At 36.3% G+C, this 16432-nt stretch overlaps 1 protein-coding gene across 1 annotated transcript in view; it reads left to right on the top strand.

The window, feature by feature from the left end:
- The window catches only part of LOC145671251 (glutamate-gated chloride channel-like), a 113951-nt gene extending 106268 nt beyond the window's left edge, over positions 1–7683 (top strand). The window contains exon 9 of the mRNA XM_081740169.1: positions 799–7683. Coding sequence (XP_081596295.1) covers positions 799–1008 — 210 coding nt within the window. The 3' untranslated portion in view covers positions 1009–7683. The remainder of the gene's footprint in view (positions 1–798) is intronic.
- The last annotated feature ends 8749 nt before the right edge of the window (positions 7684–16432 follow it).

Here is a 16432-nt window from a genome sequence, read left to right on the forward strand (position 1 = left end):
CTAATTTCGGAAATGTTTTTCATTATCAGCGAAATTAAAATACCGCTAATTTTACAGTAACTATGTGATACTTTCAAATAGATAAAATATAATTGAAATATGGAACAAGAGCGCCCTAGACAATATCATTTTGCGTGAGGTACCGTTATCACAAGTCACCTAGTGGCTTTCCGTTTTCAACTGTTTAGAAACGCGAAAATAAATGCCGATTTTCAAAATGGCTGGAAATCGAAGGCAGATAAGCGAGTCGTGATAACGGTATCTTATGCAAAATAATATTGTCTAAGACGCTCTTGTTCCACGTTTTGTCTATCTTTTATCTATTTGAAGATATCACATATTTACTGTAAAATTAGCGGTATTTTAATTTCGCCGGGACTAAGACTCTTAACCTATATATATATATAAAAAAAAATAATATCACAAAACTTGTAGTGTAATGTGGTCATTATTTAATGGTCACCCTGTGATTCATGAGAATATTACAGATCAATGGACAACTTATTGCTTACGTTGACTATGAGACTGAGAGGTACCCAAAACAGTGATGTCTTCAAGGGGTGGCTGAGAGGACACTTCCGTCGGAGCTACGAACCCCACGGGGCCATACTTCTCATCGTGCTCAATGTGGACCCCCAATGTTCTCGCTTTCTCACTCCCAAACAAAATTGAAATTCCGTCCTCGCTCCCTGAAGAAACCTTCTGAAATCATCACTGCTTCAAAATACAAGGGACAAAATACTTTGTAATTAAGTCTTAACTAAAACTGTTATTCTATCGATTTCGTTTTCTTTTCAGACTAATTTGTTGGACTCAGGACCGAAAGCAAAAGACACTGATGATGATGATATCCGGCCACCTGGACGAATCAGAGCCTGGCTTTCAAGATTCCCTACGATTGGCTACAAGATAGATGTTGCTTCACGTATCTTCTTTCCTGTTGCTTTTGCAATTTTCAATATCGCCTATTGGTCCACAAGTACCGCACGGGAGGAGATGGAGATGTAGTCCAAGCGATGATTTTAAATTAATATAATGTAGTTTTACGTAGTTTTCTTTCAATATAAGGGATCAGTGATAGCATACATTCATTCTATATCAATTTTCCCACATGGGAGATGTTTTGTTAACAGTGTTGCCAGAAAATGTCAATTTCTTCTTATAAAATATACAGTAAAGCCACGATTATCCGCGATTGCCGCGAAATCTTTTTTAACCCTTCTGCAGTCGCGCTCAATTCAGGACCTTGGAAGAGAAAGGGGGAATCCTGAAATCAGGGTGTTGGGAAATCAAGCTGAAAGTTTGTAAGTTCATTAAGATAGAAAAGGTCGAATCTTTGTTTATTTTGAAACTGTGAGAATACTAAGGACGAACCAGGGCAAAACGCGGTATCTATGTGTTATCTAGATCTGTCTGATGCGAGGAAAGAAATACAAAACAAAATTCGATTTTTTGAGTTGGCCCTTTCTCTTCCAAAGTCCTGAATTATTTTTGATACGTAGTCGCTGTGGATTGACACTCCGTATGCAAGTATGTTCTGTATGTTCTAAATTACAAAAGTAAATTGCACTGTAAAAATCAATATTTCCAAGGTTTCTGCTGTACTGTATATATTTTAAAAGTTTTACTATATTTTGTACAATAAAAAATAGTTTTTATGTTGATTTTTTTCGTGTTTGCACCTTATTTTTAGTCTTTTTTTCGGGTTGTCCGCGATTTTCGCTATCCCGGATGCCATTGCTATCCAATTTCGCGGGTAATCGGGACTTTACTATACTCTACTTGGTGGTATGTTACATTTCCTGCAAATCATACAAATACATTTGAATACCGCCGACATTATGAAACATCAACATATCTCACTATTTGACAATGCGATTCTATACAATATTCTAAATGAAAGAGCAGCATTTCTCTTACGCTTGACTCAATTCAATTTTTCGTTTTATACCAAATTATTTTCTGTCTTCAAATGTCGTGCCCAACATTCTTAATCCCTTACTTTTTTCGCTTCACCCTATTGTCTCATTTACACTAACACTTGTTTTGACTAAGTTGTGAGTTTAACGTCTCGTCCAGGAGCGCGGCTACTGAAGACGTGCACCTACAGCTTTAGCGGGATTCGAACCACGTGGATTTGTTCCGGGAATCGAACTCAGATCTACCGCGCCGAGGACGCGTATGCTAATCATGCAGCCACTAGAGACCTCTATACTAACACTGGTATCAATGAACAGAGTTTTAGGTATTTTGATCTTGACTTTTGCAGAAATTATCATGAATTTCTAGAAAGAAAGATGTGTTTGTACACAATAGCGTAATATTGTAGTATACAGTCATCAATAACATATTTCTTATACAAACTAAGGTCTGTGACAAATATCTTGGCATTTCAGCTAAACGAATAAAACGCAAGCTCTGACGCAACGTTGCCGAGTGTTAAAGGGGTGTGGCTATGGGTAAACAGACAAACTACAGCGCGATCAGGTAACAAGGGATAGACGTGGATGTGTATCAACTAAACGTGGCAATACCGCTGGCCTCTCATTTGCTAGCAGCATTTAAAGGGAACTTGGAGCGCCGCCTTCAAATGCGAAGATGTTTGTCACGGCGTTTATATGCACAACTAGGGGAAGGGGCGCGATGGCTCAGTGATAGAGCGCTACCTCTGCTGCGTTGGGTCCCTGGTTCGACTCCTGGCCAAGTAATTTTTGTGGTGGACAACAACGTGTCCGTGTTTTTTTCTCGGGACACTCTCTTTTCCGCCCACTTTCTCATTCCACCAATTCTTCCGTCATCATTCACTTGCTTTAATCAACGTCTCTCTTACCCGAAAGTGCATAACCGTAGGACCTTAAGCGGAAAGATGTCATTTTTACATGAACAACTATTATTTATCGTCACAGTCTTTGGTATTTATTCCGAAGTTGGGCGTCCGCTTTCGCCACGTTTTTTCGCTGTTATCTCCTTTGCACACTTTATGCAATTTGTTATTAGGTTCATTAATCCGTTATCTTCACAAACTTTTAAAAGATTTTGCTCGTTATCAACGTATTGCTTCACAAATATTAAAACTGTTAGTTCATTGCCCTTGTACATTCGCCATGTTGATAACAAATATGCTCGTTTCTTTCCCACAATGCAACTGTTCGGTTACCTTGCGCCAAGTAGTTCCCTCCGCTCGCCGTATAGTCCCATGTTTATAGTCGCTTATATATAACAAATAAACATATTTTTCGAGACTCTCATATATTATCAAGCGCACAAACGATCAAATTATCCATATCTTTCCTGTAAATTTTAAAAAAAATTGCTGGAAACGGACGCCCAACGTTGGAACTTAACCCCAGTCTTTACGTGCTTTCATTTAACAATACTCGTTACAATAAAAAAAGAGAAAGAAACCAGCTGAAAAATTCTCTGACAGCACTGTATTCTGATTAAACTAGTACGTGGAAGGTAAAAGGGGAAGAATGTATGAACGAAAGGAAAGACAGTTGCTGTACGGTATTAAAACAAATAACTGCTACGTCAAGACAAAACAGCTGAGATCCGTAGAACGTGAAATCACAGTTTACTACAAGTGTTGTACTAACGGTGTTGAAATCACTGTAAGTGCTCAAAAATACTCCTTTTTATCTATAGTGAAATCCCATAACACCTGTTCCTTGCTAAAATTTGATAACCTGGAAATTCTGACCAGATCCACTTCTAGAAACGGGCAAACTGGACGTCTTTTATTCTTTTCCTTCATTCCGTCTCATATAGCCTCGCTGCTGAAAGGGACGTTAAACTCAAACTCAACTCTTTTCCTCCATTTTGTTATATTTTCCTGTGACAGACCCAAGGCAGAAGGTCTTACATGTTGGGTCTTCCTTTAGTCTATCCTTGTTTTAATCTTGCAGTCCTGAGCACCCGTATTTATCGTGAAGGGGACATATAGCCTTGATACTTACGTTCCCATTAACCCCTATTCATTCATTCATTTTTCCTAGTATTTCCATCTTTGCAACTCCTTTTTCCTCATAGTCGTCGCTTCTTCGTTCTCTATGTCTCAGCCTCCGTTCTCGAAACTTTATACCGAAGGGTCCCACCTTAACAATGTCTTTCATACAATCATTCCGTATGTTATCCTTTCTCGTCACGCTACATACATATCTTAACATTCTCATCACTGTCACTTCCATCTTCCTCTTCTGGGTCTTTGTGATAGTGCAAGTTTTACTACTGTACACCATGACTGTCTTTATTACTCTTTTATCCATGGGTATGCGGGCTTTTAACCTACAACTTACTTTCTTGTCAAACAGCACTCCGATATCTTTCTTTATTTCAACCAGGAGACTGTATTCCAGTGCCGAGCCATGGGGGAGGTAAGTGGGCGACGGCCTCGGGGGCCGAAGTAAATGGGGCGCAAAAATTTGGGAGGAAAAGGAAAGTAAAGAAATAAAGAAAAAAAGAGAGAAATAATTACTTGAAATGTTTTAGATCAACAGCAGTATTTTTGAATCTAAGCAGTATTTTAACTTGAGCAGGTTCAGATTTATACTAGGAAAATGTACGTGCACATATATAAAATGGAAGAAAAATTGCAATAAAAAGTGCTCAAAATCAATGAAAAGCAAGATTTAGTTTTGAAAATTTTCTTACACTTCGCGCCAACCATGATGGGACTTCGTGGTTGGTCTGTCAAAATCACTTATATGTATTCGGACACTATCGTATATTCTCGGCTCGGGCGCTGATTTTCCACAGCACGCTACTGATGTATTCTGTGTTGAGTTTCTGTATGTAATCCTCATCCTGGTCAAGGTACGATCCAAGACACTTGAACTTCGTGGTAGGTAGTAACATCTCCCTTTATGGAAGTAAGAAATTCCTATGTCCTATGATAAATGCGATTAGATAGGGGACGCGATCTTTTTTTATTGTGAATCCAGGATATGGTAGATTGATAGGTAGTGATCACGTAAAGACTCTTCAAAGGAGACTTAAAGGGGGAAATCCGTCCCGAACCAAAACTGTCATGTCATATCCTTGTTGTTATTTGGTGTTGTCTTTGCATGAGGTGAATGGTATGTAAAGGACCTCTGGGTGTTCACTGTATGCACAATTGATTTCAAAACCGGACCTAATTCTGACACTTTTCTTACTGTCAACTGATCATTTATGTGTGGAGAATGTAGACAATATATCATATCTGATCCCATATATTGAATAGTCCTTTTTACAAAGTGGACATATAGTTGGTTTGAGCCAATATATGATCAAAATAGTGAAACCATGAAAATATCTCTTTCTTTCTAAACATTTCCGCGCATTATCTTAGCGAAACATTGACATACAATTCTTTTTTTTAAGTAATATATAAAACAAGAGAGCTATAAGAAGTTGGGTCCTCCTCCATACGTGCGTAATAAAAAAGATTTTGTTCTCAAAGAGAGCGACGTCGTTTTGTAGTAATTGGGATAATGGGTTGAGAAATATCTAAAAAAAAAAACTTTTCCAGAATAGATTTCCAGACAGGGACAACATCGAATTATTTTTTTAAAAAAATAGACAAGTCATTCTTCTGTGGAGTGGTTTGTGGGAGGGGCATTCTTCCTTCTTTAAGCTCTTGTACTGGAGATTTTTTAAAAAAAATGTTCTCCATAAACTGTTATTTTTAAAGTTTTCATTGTATCTAAGTTTACGATTAACATGTGTTTCTATTTGAACATTTTTACTTATCGTACACCCAGTAATAAAAAGTAGATGTAGTCAGTTACATAATCAGTTTTTTTTTTTTTTTTTTTTTTTGCAAGGGGGAATGAAGGAAATTCTACAGAGCAATCATTTATACTAACTCAGCTGGAACCTTTTAACTGGTTGTGACATAGTACTACGTCATGGCACATGTGCAGTGGCAACGGTTACGACGTAGTACTACGTTTTGACTAAAAAGTCACTAATGTTCAGTGGCAATGACGAAGGTCTCTCTTGAAAACTTCTCTTCTTACATTTAAATCGGAAACAAATCAATAGATGGCTCTGAATGCCCATAATGTGTGAACGATATTGGCTTTTGGAATAACAGATGGCACATTGTTGCTCGTAAGAAGAACATTCATGCTGCTCTAAAGAAAAGCAAACGTTTTGGAGAGGCGTGGATGTCTTTGTAACGCTTTTTGTTTATTGTTGTGTTCTATTGTTGTTTGTGTGAAACATACATCATTGTTTCATAGTTCTACGGTTCTTGTGGTTACTACTGGTCAGTGGCGTATTTAAGATTTTGTTTCGGGAGGGGCTTTGCTAACTTTCGGGGGAGATTTGGCTGAAAATATGAAAAATCTGCAAGATATTTCATATACTTTACTATAGTAAGTAAGATTTCGGGGGGCTTAAGCCCGGAAGCTCCCCTAAATACGCCACTGCGACTGGTATTAGCCACATTTCCACAAAAATGTGCCAGTTAAAGGGTTAAATAAGATCACGTTTGAAATAACAAGATTTTAGATTAAAATTACAGTTAACAACTGTTAAATGTCTCGCTATATGATCGTTGTTAAAGTAATCTGCAAGTACAATAACTTGGGAAATAGGATTGATAAAATTATTAATTGTTATTATTTTTATCTTTACTTTAATAACAATAATTATTGTTTTTATATCTACCCGATATCTACTGTTTTTTACGTCTGTATTTTAAGAACTAAAGTTTTTCAATACTTTAAATAGTGTTTCGTTATAAATTTATGGTTAACGTAACAATAAAAAAATATGAATTTTTTGTAACTTTAACATAATATGATATGTAAACAATGCTTGGACTAAGCACAGCTTTGAGATACAGGGTGTCTCAAAAGTCCCCTGATAAAATGTAACTCTTATAAGAGTTACAACAAAATATAAGACGGGAAACAATTTCCAAATATGATATTTTGAATCTAAAGTGAAGGATTTTTTTTCAAATTGGATGAGACGTTTGGGGCGTACACTCTTTATGCGCCCAATGTTAAATAAAAATGCAACGTTGCCATTTACCTGGACCCACAACAGAAGTGAATGAAGTTACTGTTTGAAATCTGAGCTTGTCAACGACATGTTAGCGTAAAGGACGTTGTGTTGTGGGTCCAAGGTAAACGGCAACGTTGCATTTTTTATTTTACATTGGACATTTAAAGATTATACAGTCTAATCGTATCGTCAGATTTGAAAGAAAATTTCACTTTAGATTGAAAACATCATATTTGGAGGTGGGTTCGCCTCTTACATTTTGTTGTAACTCTGATAATAACAGAGTTATTTTATGTCGGGGGACTTTTGAAACACCCTGTATATTAAATAACGATCAAAAGTAATTCCTAATGAACAATTTAGCTTATTATCCTTTAGGGGAGAAGTCCTGTTGGCAGCTGTGCCATTGGATTAAATGTATATTTAGCATTGACGATAATTTCGTTTAATACAATTCAAGAAATAAATTTCACTGTTAAGGTATTAATTTCTTTAATTACATACAATAATAATAGACACGAATAGATGAAAAGAATTAGGATTATCTCACTTGTAAGTTTAGTTTTTCATACAAATTAAAGTGCTAAGATGGAAGCTATGCACAGGAACTTGTTTTTTTTTAAATTGATGATTGTAAATTTTGTGATGATTGTAACTTGAAAATAAAGTGTTGTAGACAAAGATGGATGAAACAAGTGTTGTGAATTTATTTTGTATTCCCAATTTCAACTAGTTCGTGTTGCCTTTTATAAGATTTCCCCACTCAATATTTTTAAAAGAAGAATGTATTCCATTTTATGATTTTTATAATATATTGAAGGGTCTTTGGAGCCCATTTTTAGGAAATTAGAAGCTTAATTTTTGGAAGTTAAAAATTCAAAGTTTAATTATTTATCACAGTGGTTCATCAATAGATTATCAATTTCTATACCTAGATTTGTGACTTTGATCTATTTTTGGGTTTATGTGGAAATTGCCTCCACGCATAGTTCTTAGATAAATCGTAAGCCTTTACAGATCACAAATCAATCATTTTCCTTGAAACGTATGACTTCTAGGACCGATTGGTTGGTTTATTAGGAGTTTGGTATCCTTTTCAGCACCGACTCTATATGAGACATGAATTTGCAGTTTAACTCTGGATCCCGAACCAAATGAGCTCCCATCAGGAATAAACCCAAATCTTCCGCACCAACCTCTTAGACTGAGAGTGTATATATATATATATATATATATATATATATATATATATATATATATATATATATATATATATATATATATATATATATATATAGAGAGAGAGAGAGAGAGAGAGAGAGATACATATATATATATTTCTCACTTCATTGTTTTAGCAATTATTTGTGATTTCAGTATCAATTTTCCACTGGCTTTCTTGGCCTAAGTCTTGTATCCATAAAGTGTCGCATTTCCTTTCAATTTCACATGAGTATTTTTAAATAGAATATGAAGTTCCAGGATACGTACTGTCTTTCCACACTGTAAAAACACTAATTTATTAGCCATATTCTGATTATATAGAAACACATTTTTTTTTAATACGATGAAAGATCTAATAAGAATATTAGAGTATACTATTTTTTGCTTTCTTGTTCTCTTCGTTTTAAACACAAATACTATTTCATTGATCAAAATTTTGTTAAGAATGTCTTCACTTCACAACTAAGGCATAAATAAGACAAGCATTTTAAAGAACGCTTGAGGTAACACAACCCTGCTCTCTCCCCTATACCGTTCAATGATGAATCAATAAACAAGTAGCTGTTTGCTGCTTCACCTACGAGTAAAAAGAAAATTAAAATGAAATCTTTGAGTTTTACGTCCCACGGTTATGCCGGTTAGGCTAAAGGAGACTGTGATGATGAGTAATGAATGAAATGGTGGAATGAAGAAAATGGGAGAACCCCGAGAAAATCCACGCACACGGTGTTTGTTCACCACTAACTTCACTTGGCGGAAACTGGAATCGAACCCATGACCCCAAGCACCAGAGGTGAACGCTTTACCGTTGAGCCACTGCGGTCGCTATACTTAGAAAGAATCCATGTTTTTTTTTCAGAAGGAAAATACATAATTATATGTTAACAGTAACTTGCTTCCTTACGAAAATAAAAACTAACAGCACGGACAATAATGTAGCATGATTCAATATATAAATCAATACGAAATCTCACTCTGATCTTTAATACATTCATTCAATCATTCAATCCGCACATTCATTCAATCAGCAGGGTACTTCGACAGTGGTTTAATTGGTGTCTGCAATGATGCCTAAAACTAAAGGCTCTTTTAAAGTGACTATAATTTTTACTTGCGAAAATGGGACGCATATAAGTTGGAGAGATCTCCTCTGTCAACCTCTTATTCTCAAATTGCATTGGGCGACAGCAAGGACGCCCATGTTGTGGTTTCCAAGGAAGGGGGGGCAAGCATAAGCGACATTTCAAATGTAGTTCAAATTTTGCGGTAAGTATTCTAAAATATCTATTGGGTTTTCGATCTTCCGAAGTTCAATTTTATCTAAAGGGGGCCGAGCGCCCCACCTTGCCCTCCCCTGATGGGCGCCCTTGGGCGACAGCAATGTTTTCAAGTTACAAAATGAACAAAACGCATTAAAAGATTCCAATCTTTCAAGGGCATTAAAATTCTATGCATGACCCAAAATGAAATGAAAACTTTTTAGTCCTATGATAATGCCCTTTACGCTAGATGACACAGATGAATAACCCCTTAAGGACTTAAATATCAGGAGATTTTCTGGTAAAAATAATCCATATTTTTCTGTTGCTTGTTTGAATTGTTTGAATATACAAGAGTATATATTAAAAATACTTCGTCATAAATCTTTTGCAGTGTGTAGAAAAAAGAAACTTGCAGATTTTCATCCCGAGTTATCTCTGGCAGGGATGAAAGTGAAGGGGAAAGTGAGGGAGACGGCTTTACCCCACTTCAAAAACATATGTATGGCATCCCCACTTCCTAGAAATTACAATGGGCAAAGTTAGGTACGGGAGACAACGTTACGAGAGACTTCCCTCTACCTACTCAGAACCGCTTTTACCCCTGATCTCGGGGCTATAAGAAAGTATAAGGTTGTGTAGATATAGGTGAAATATTCGTGCACAAGTGATATTTATTGCTAAATGATATAGATAATGTGGTCTGCAATACATAATAAAATAACGTTTCAAATTTCCTAGTTGGTATCATGATTTTTACCCCGAGTTTTCTCGATACAGAGTGATGCAGAGAACAAGTACATAAAATTCAACACAGATATGCTAGTGGCGCTGCAGTACAAAGCCGCTAGACACTGCACAATACCACTATGGACATCTGTTAGTCAAAATAAGTACTTCGAACGCTAATAGACGGCTTCGTTCGTGATGAGTACAAAGGAATAAGAAAGTTACAAAAGCAACGAGATTACACGGGAAAAACTATGAAATGAAATGAAATCTTTAAGTTTTACGTCCCACGGTTATGCCGGTTAGACTAAAGGAGACGGTGGTGATGAGTAATGAATGAAATGGTGAAATGAAGAAAGTGGGAGGAAACGGGAGAACCCCGAGAAAACCCACGCACACGGTGACGGGAAAAACTAATTACAATTTTTAAAGATAGGAGATATTTCGGGATATGACCTTAAGGGGTTAATAAAAGTGAAGTAATCTGAAATCAACATTTTGTGGTGTCCCTCGGGAATCAAACCCGGAACCACGTGTACCAAATTCACATCCACTAGTCACCAGATCAGCGTGGGGCTGTATGGCCTATTTGGTCTATTACGAAAAATAGCTCTATAGACAATCATTTGACGAGAGCATATTTGCTCTCATCATTTAAATTTTAAATAACACTTATAGGACACCATGTTCATTTCAGGGGCGTATCCAGGGGGGTGATCACCCCCCACAAGAGTAAACTTTCTTATTTTATATATTAATAAAACCCATCCCAGAGTTTGGAGCTCTTAAAAGTAGCTCTAAGTAGCAGTATTACAACCCACCGCCTCCCCCCCAAGTCCGTAGTGGATCCGTCCCTGGTTCATTTTTGCTTAAAACGTAACATTTATTCGCCCTGTTTGAGAAGAAAAAACAGAAAAACAGCTAAAACAGGACGTGTAGTAACATTTGGCTTTTTAGATTTGACTGTCGCTCAAAAAGGTGACAGTATTGATCGTGCTGCTAATAGCAAGAAGTTGTCTGATTGCTGGATATTTTGGTTCTGATCCTAGGACTGTGATGAAGTGGTTGGATGTTACTTGGACGAGGAAGATAAAGAATGGATTAAGCAAATATCCTTCGGCATCTGGCTAATTTATAAAGTGAGTCGCTTACTCAATTCGTATATATATATATATATATATATATAATTAACAAAGTAAGGCGTGAAAATAGTTTTATCTGCAAAACAAGCACGTGCGTAATGTGCAATCAACCGACAACGTAAGCATATTTGATGTTCAGCAGGGCATAAGTTTATAACAGTGAAACCTCCTATATCATTTTACGTGGTGTATGCATTTTCTAAAGCATTGGTTGAACTGGGTTTCCTGTGTATTATTTGTCTTCATATGATATTATTGTTAATCAAAAATAAGACAATTTCTTCTTTTAAGCAAGCAATCTCCTGATCTCGTTTCTGTAGCTCTGCCAGTTTGTGAAGATGTTGCAAGAAAACTTGAAGCATAAACCTCGATGCACAATCTTACGCCATTGCTTTTTAATTTATCTCCATTACTTTGTGAGGAAACCTCTTATTCTTAAATATATATATATTTTTAAATAGTTTCACTCATAACTGATTCCTGGATCTCTTCTGCTTTGTTTCTGGAATTAAATTAGCACAATGGTCACTCAACACTAATTAAACAGAGAACGTGCGTATTTCCAAAAGGATTTTACCAGAAATTCTCTGACTCCCTTTTATTCCCTTTTGAGTTTAATGGCAACACTTCTACGTACTTTAAGCTACTCACTTTGATTTACCTGTAACCTATCGATTTGTATGTATCAAACCTTAGGAACATAATCAACGAACTATTTCAAACCTGACTAAACATACAGAGACTCACTTTAATATTCGGCCACTCCATATTGTTGTTATTTATGTTAAAGGACGCATTAATGTAAATATATGCGAATTTGTAAGCGATGACAGGGAACAACTATCATGTTTCGTGTACTATTTTGTAATGTGTAGAAGTTGTAAATGCAAACTATGCCTAACTAACTGCTATGTTTCTACAAACTGCCTTCATATCATGCCACTTTAATATTCGGCCACTAAAGTGACTTGATGATCTTACTGCTGTATCTCCAGTTTACAGGACAATATGATTGGGGGAAGGAACGCCGTATTGTTAACTCATTTCTCGTCTTCGTGTTAGAAAGTGTGAATGGGTATTGGCTTTGCAGTATAACACTTCGAATGGGGCGAAAACGTTGTAACACAACGTTTGAGCAGAGCCAACTGGTCAATTTTCGTCACAAAAGAAGGATTCCAATATGTATATTGCCCGTCTCTTGAATATACCACGAAGTACATTCAGTGATGTCTTGCGACGTTATAAGAACGAAAACAGGATAGAATCCGTGAAGCAGAAGGGTTGCCCTAGCAAGCTAAATTAACGAGACAAACGCATGTGTGAGAGAAAAGTTAAGAAAAACCCAAAATTAAGTGCACCGAAGATTGCAGCGGAATTGTTGCAAGGATATAGAAAGGATGTACACCCATAGATTGTCCGGAAAGTACTGAGAAACGAAGGATACCACGGATAGGTAGCTAGAAAGAAACCATTTATCAACAAAGTGAGCAGAACAAAACGGCTTCAGTTTGCTAAAATATACGTGCAAGTGGAACCAGGATGATTGAAAGATGTTATTGTTGCTGAGGAAAGAAAATTCAACATTTTAAAGTCAGATAGCAGGGTTCTAGTCTGGCGAAAGGCTAATGAAGAACTAAACAAACTGAATTTACTAGCAATAGTCAAATATGCTGATGGTAACATAATGGTTTGGGGGTGCATATCTGCTGCCGGTGTGGTTGAACTCAGGTTTATAAATGCTAAAATAACTAAAGAACAATACCTGAGCATTCTAAAAGAGACTTTACACAAGAGTGCTGGCAAATTTGGAATCCGCGAGACTTTTAAATTTTATCACGACAACGACCCAAAACATAAGGCGTATGTTGTACATGAGTGGCTTCTGTACAACTGCTCCAAAGTTATCGAAACTCCACCACAAAGTCCGGACCTCAATCCCATTGAAAATTTGTGGGATGAACTCAACGCTAGTTCGGAAAGTGGCGGTAAAATCAAAGGAGGAACTTGAGTAAAGGTTAACAGAAGAATGGTCCAATATTGCTCCTGAATATACCGCAAAAATAACTGGAAATATGCAAAATCACTTGAAGGGGGTGTTGTGCAATAAAGGGTATCCAACTAGGCATAAAAACATTTTTCTTGCATCGAAGAAGGCGACAAGAAAGTTCCACATTATGTGGTGGCCGAATATTAAAGTGATTATAATTTTTGTGTTTGAGAAGAAATATTCTGAGTTTTGTACGTTAGAGTTAAAATTATATGGTTTAATGTTTGTAAAAAGTTGCAGAAAATATAGAGGTTTCACATAGTATAACCAATACTATCACTTTACTTTACTGTAGTTCATAATATAAGATAAAACTCCAATACAATATGGTGGCCGAATATTAAAGTGAGTCTCTGTACATATTTGCACAGACTAACCTAGTTTTCACATGATTCACACAGAATCCATAATCAGTCGAACATATGCCCAATTCTATAATCTTCTCCACCGAACCCTTTAACTAATTCTTGCATCCCAACAGATATACGAAAGACATATGAAATCGCTAGAGCCGTTTTTGAGAAAATAGAAAAAATTTCAGTTTTATTCGTAAACAATTGTAGGAAGAACATTAAAATCCTGTCTGTAGTGAATCTCATAGAAACCTTAACTTTGAAAATGGGTTCTTATATAATGATTGGTATGGCGTCTAGGTGATTGTATATACATACATACATTTTGACAGACAAACAGACAGACACACTTTCAAAGTAATTAAACGTTTACAAGGACATGGATTTAGAAGTAAATGAAGAGAAAACTAAATACCGTATTTCTTCGAATATAAGGCGCAGCTTTGTGTCAGCTTTTAGACGTCCAAAATTCAGGTGCGCCCTTGATTCGATGGCGTCTTGGATTCGATGTATATACTGCAATATACATATTGATTCATTGCACATAGGTTAGAACATATAATCTACTGCAGTATTTAACACTGGTAGTTACAATTAATTTGCCTAAAATTGGTTATATTACAATAATGACAGACTGCACAAAGATGGTAATCGCTCACGAACAATGAACACTTCGTTCTAATGACAAGAAAATACTTATCGAAGTAGGAATGTATTTGTACATTATTTCTGCGCCTTAGATTCGAAGCTTTTTTAAAATGAGGTGAAATTTCAGGTGCACCTTAGATTCGATGGCGATGGGATGGAGGTTAGATTCGAAGAAATACGGTATATGAAAATATGGATGCATTAAAATATCAAATAATACTTTCGACAAAGCGGATACTTTTAAATATCTAGGATCAATATTAAAAGACCAAAATGGTATCCACGAAGAAGTTAAATGTAGACTAAAAGTAGGGAATTCTTATTATTCAGTTCAAAATCTCTTGAAGTCGCGAATTCTGTCGAGGAATGTCAAGCGTTATATATATATATATATATATATATATATATATATATATATATATATATATATATATATATATATATATATAAGCATATATATTAAGCATTCCTGTTTTCCTATAAGGTTGCGAAGCATGGTCGCTTACTCTGAGGGAAGAACGTAGACTGAAAGTATTCGAGAATAAGATCCTGAAACGAATAGTCGGAGCCATGGTGGAAAGACTACAAGGTGAGTTGTAAAGCCCTAGTGCGTACGTCATTTAAATTTTGATATGCAAATGATGTATCAGAATTTTTGCCTATCAAAATGGAAATTTTATGTAAATCTTTGATCACTTGTATATTATATCAAGTAATTTGAATATTTATGTCATGCTAATTTAAGGTTAAAAGCCAACATTACTCAGATTATCTGTATAGAATATATATTTATTTCATGGGAAACGGATGGGAGAGTTTCAAGCACTACGTTTTTTTTTTTTTTTTTTTTTTTTCTGGAGACGTTTCAAAATTTTCAACTAACAGTTCACCGAACTCGTAGCCTCCAGCGAAACACTCAAGTACTGCAGCATAGAGAGTACAACTGTTTCCAGCTAACTACAATTTTCGAGACCAGAGATTGGACTATTCTAATATAGTTGTGTAGTGAACTATTATTGTATGTCCATGCCTAGTGGATGAGAGACGGGTTTGCTACTCTCAAACCTAGCGCCGTGCAGACGTGAACAGTTCTTTTGTATCCAAGTCGCACATTGGTGTTGGTTTTTGGAAACAATACTGTGTCAAAAACGAAGTTGATGACGTATTCTAGCACCTTACCCGCCTCCCTCGCCACTGGCTGAAGACGAACCTACCGCCAGCTACAGGCGTAGGAATATGATTTTAAAAATGTGAGTTGGCTTTAGGAAAATCTGAATGCATTTAAAATTCAAAGGTTCTTGGATGCAACCGAATACAAATTATGTTAATTTATTACGGTATGTCCCATCTCCGAAAGTATAACGTACGCTTATAGTACGCTTGATAAGTACTATTTACAGGAACTGTCTTGAACCCGTTGAGCAGCTTCCGTCTGCAAAAATGGATGACAGCATCAGCCGCCGATGCACTAGGAAGACAAAAATGTCAGTTACCCCCACACAAGGTAATGACAGTTGTATATTATAGTCCATTTATCAAGTAAATTGTGTATTGTTGTTAATGTAATGTTTAATTTTTCTGAATATATGTTAAATAAGCAGTGGTGAGTGTAAATAGGTTAACTTTTGTATTGTGTTTACACCTCTCGCTAGGCATTGTTTGTTTACAGATGACACCACCTGTCACGTGAGTGCTCGGTGGAATGGGGGAATGTGTATTTTTTAAAATATGTTCTATTCTCTTTATGTTTTTGATGTCTTCCTGTGCATGCCATGTGTGGTGTTACATATCATTTTGTTTGTTAAAGTTCAAAGTATTAGGAGAACTAACTAAAGCTCACCAAAGTGTTAATATGAACATTATATCCTTGTATAAAGTGGTGACCTACTTAGGAAAACTAAAATTATCGTAAGTCAGGGAACCGTTGGCCCATAAGGCAGACAATAGACAAAAAGTGAGTCTATTTTTTTATAGTTCCTGCGAGCCACAGGAACGCAGAGAGGTGTACGGTTGACAGAGAGGTCACGAGGCACT

The sequence above is a fragment of the Thermobia domestica genome, chromosome 2 (assembly GCF_964235325.1).
Source record: "Thermobia domestica chromosome 2, izTheDome1.hap1.1, whole genome shotgun sequence".
Lineage (NCBI taxonomy): Eukaryota > Metazoa > Arthropoda > Insecta > Zygentoma > Lepismatidae > Thermobia > Thermobia domestica.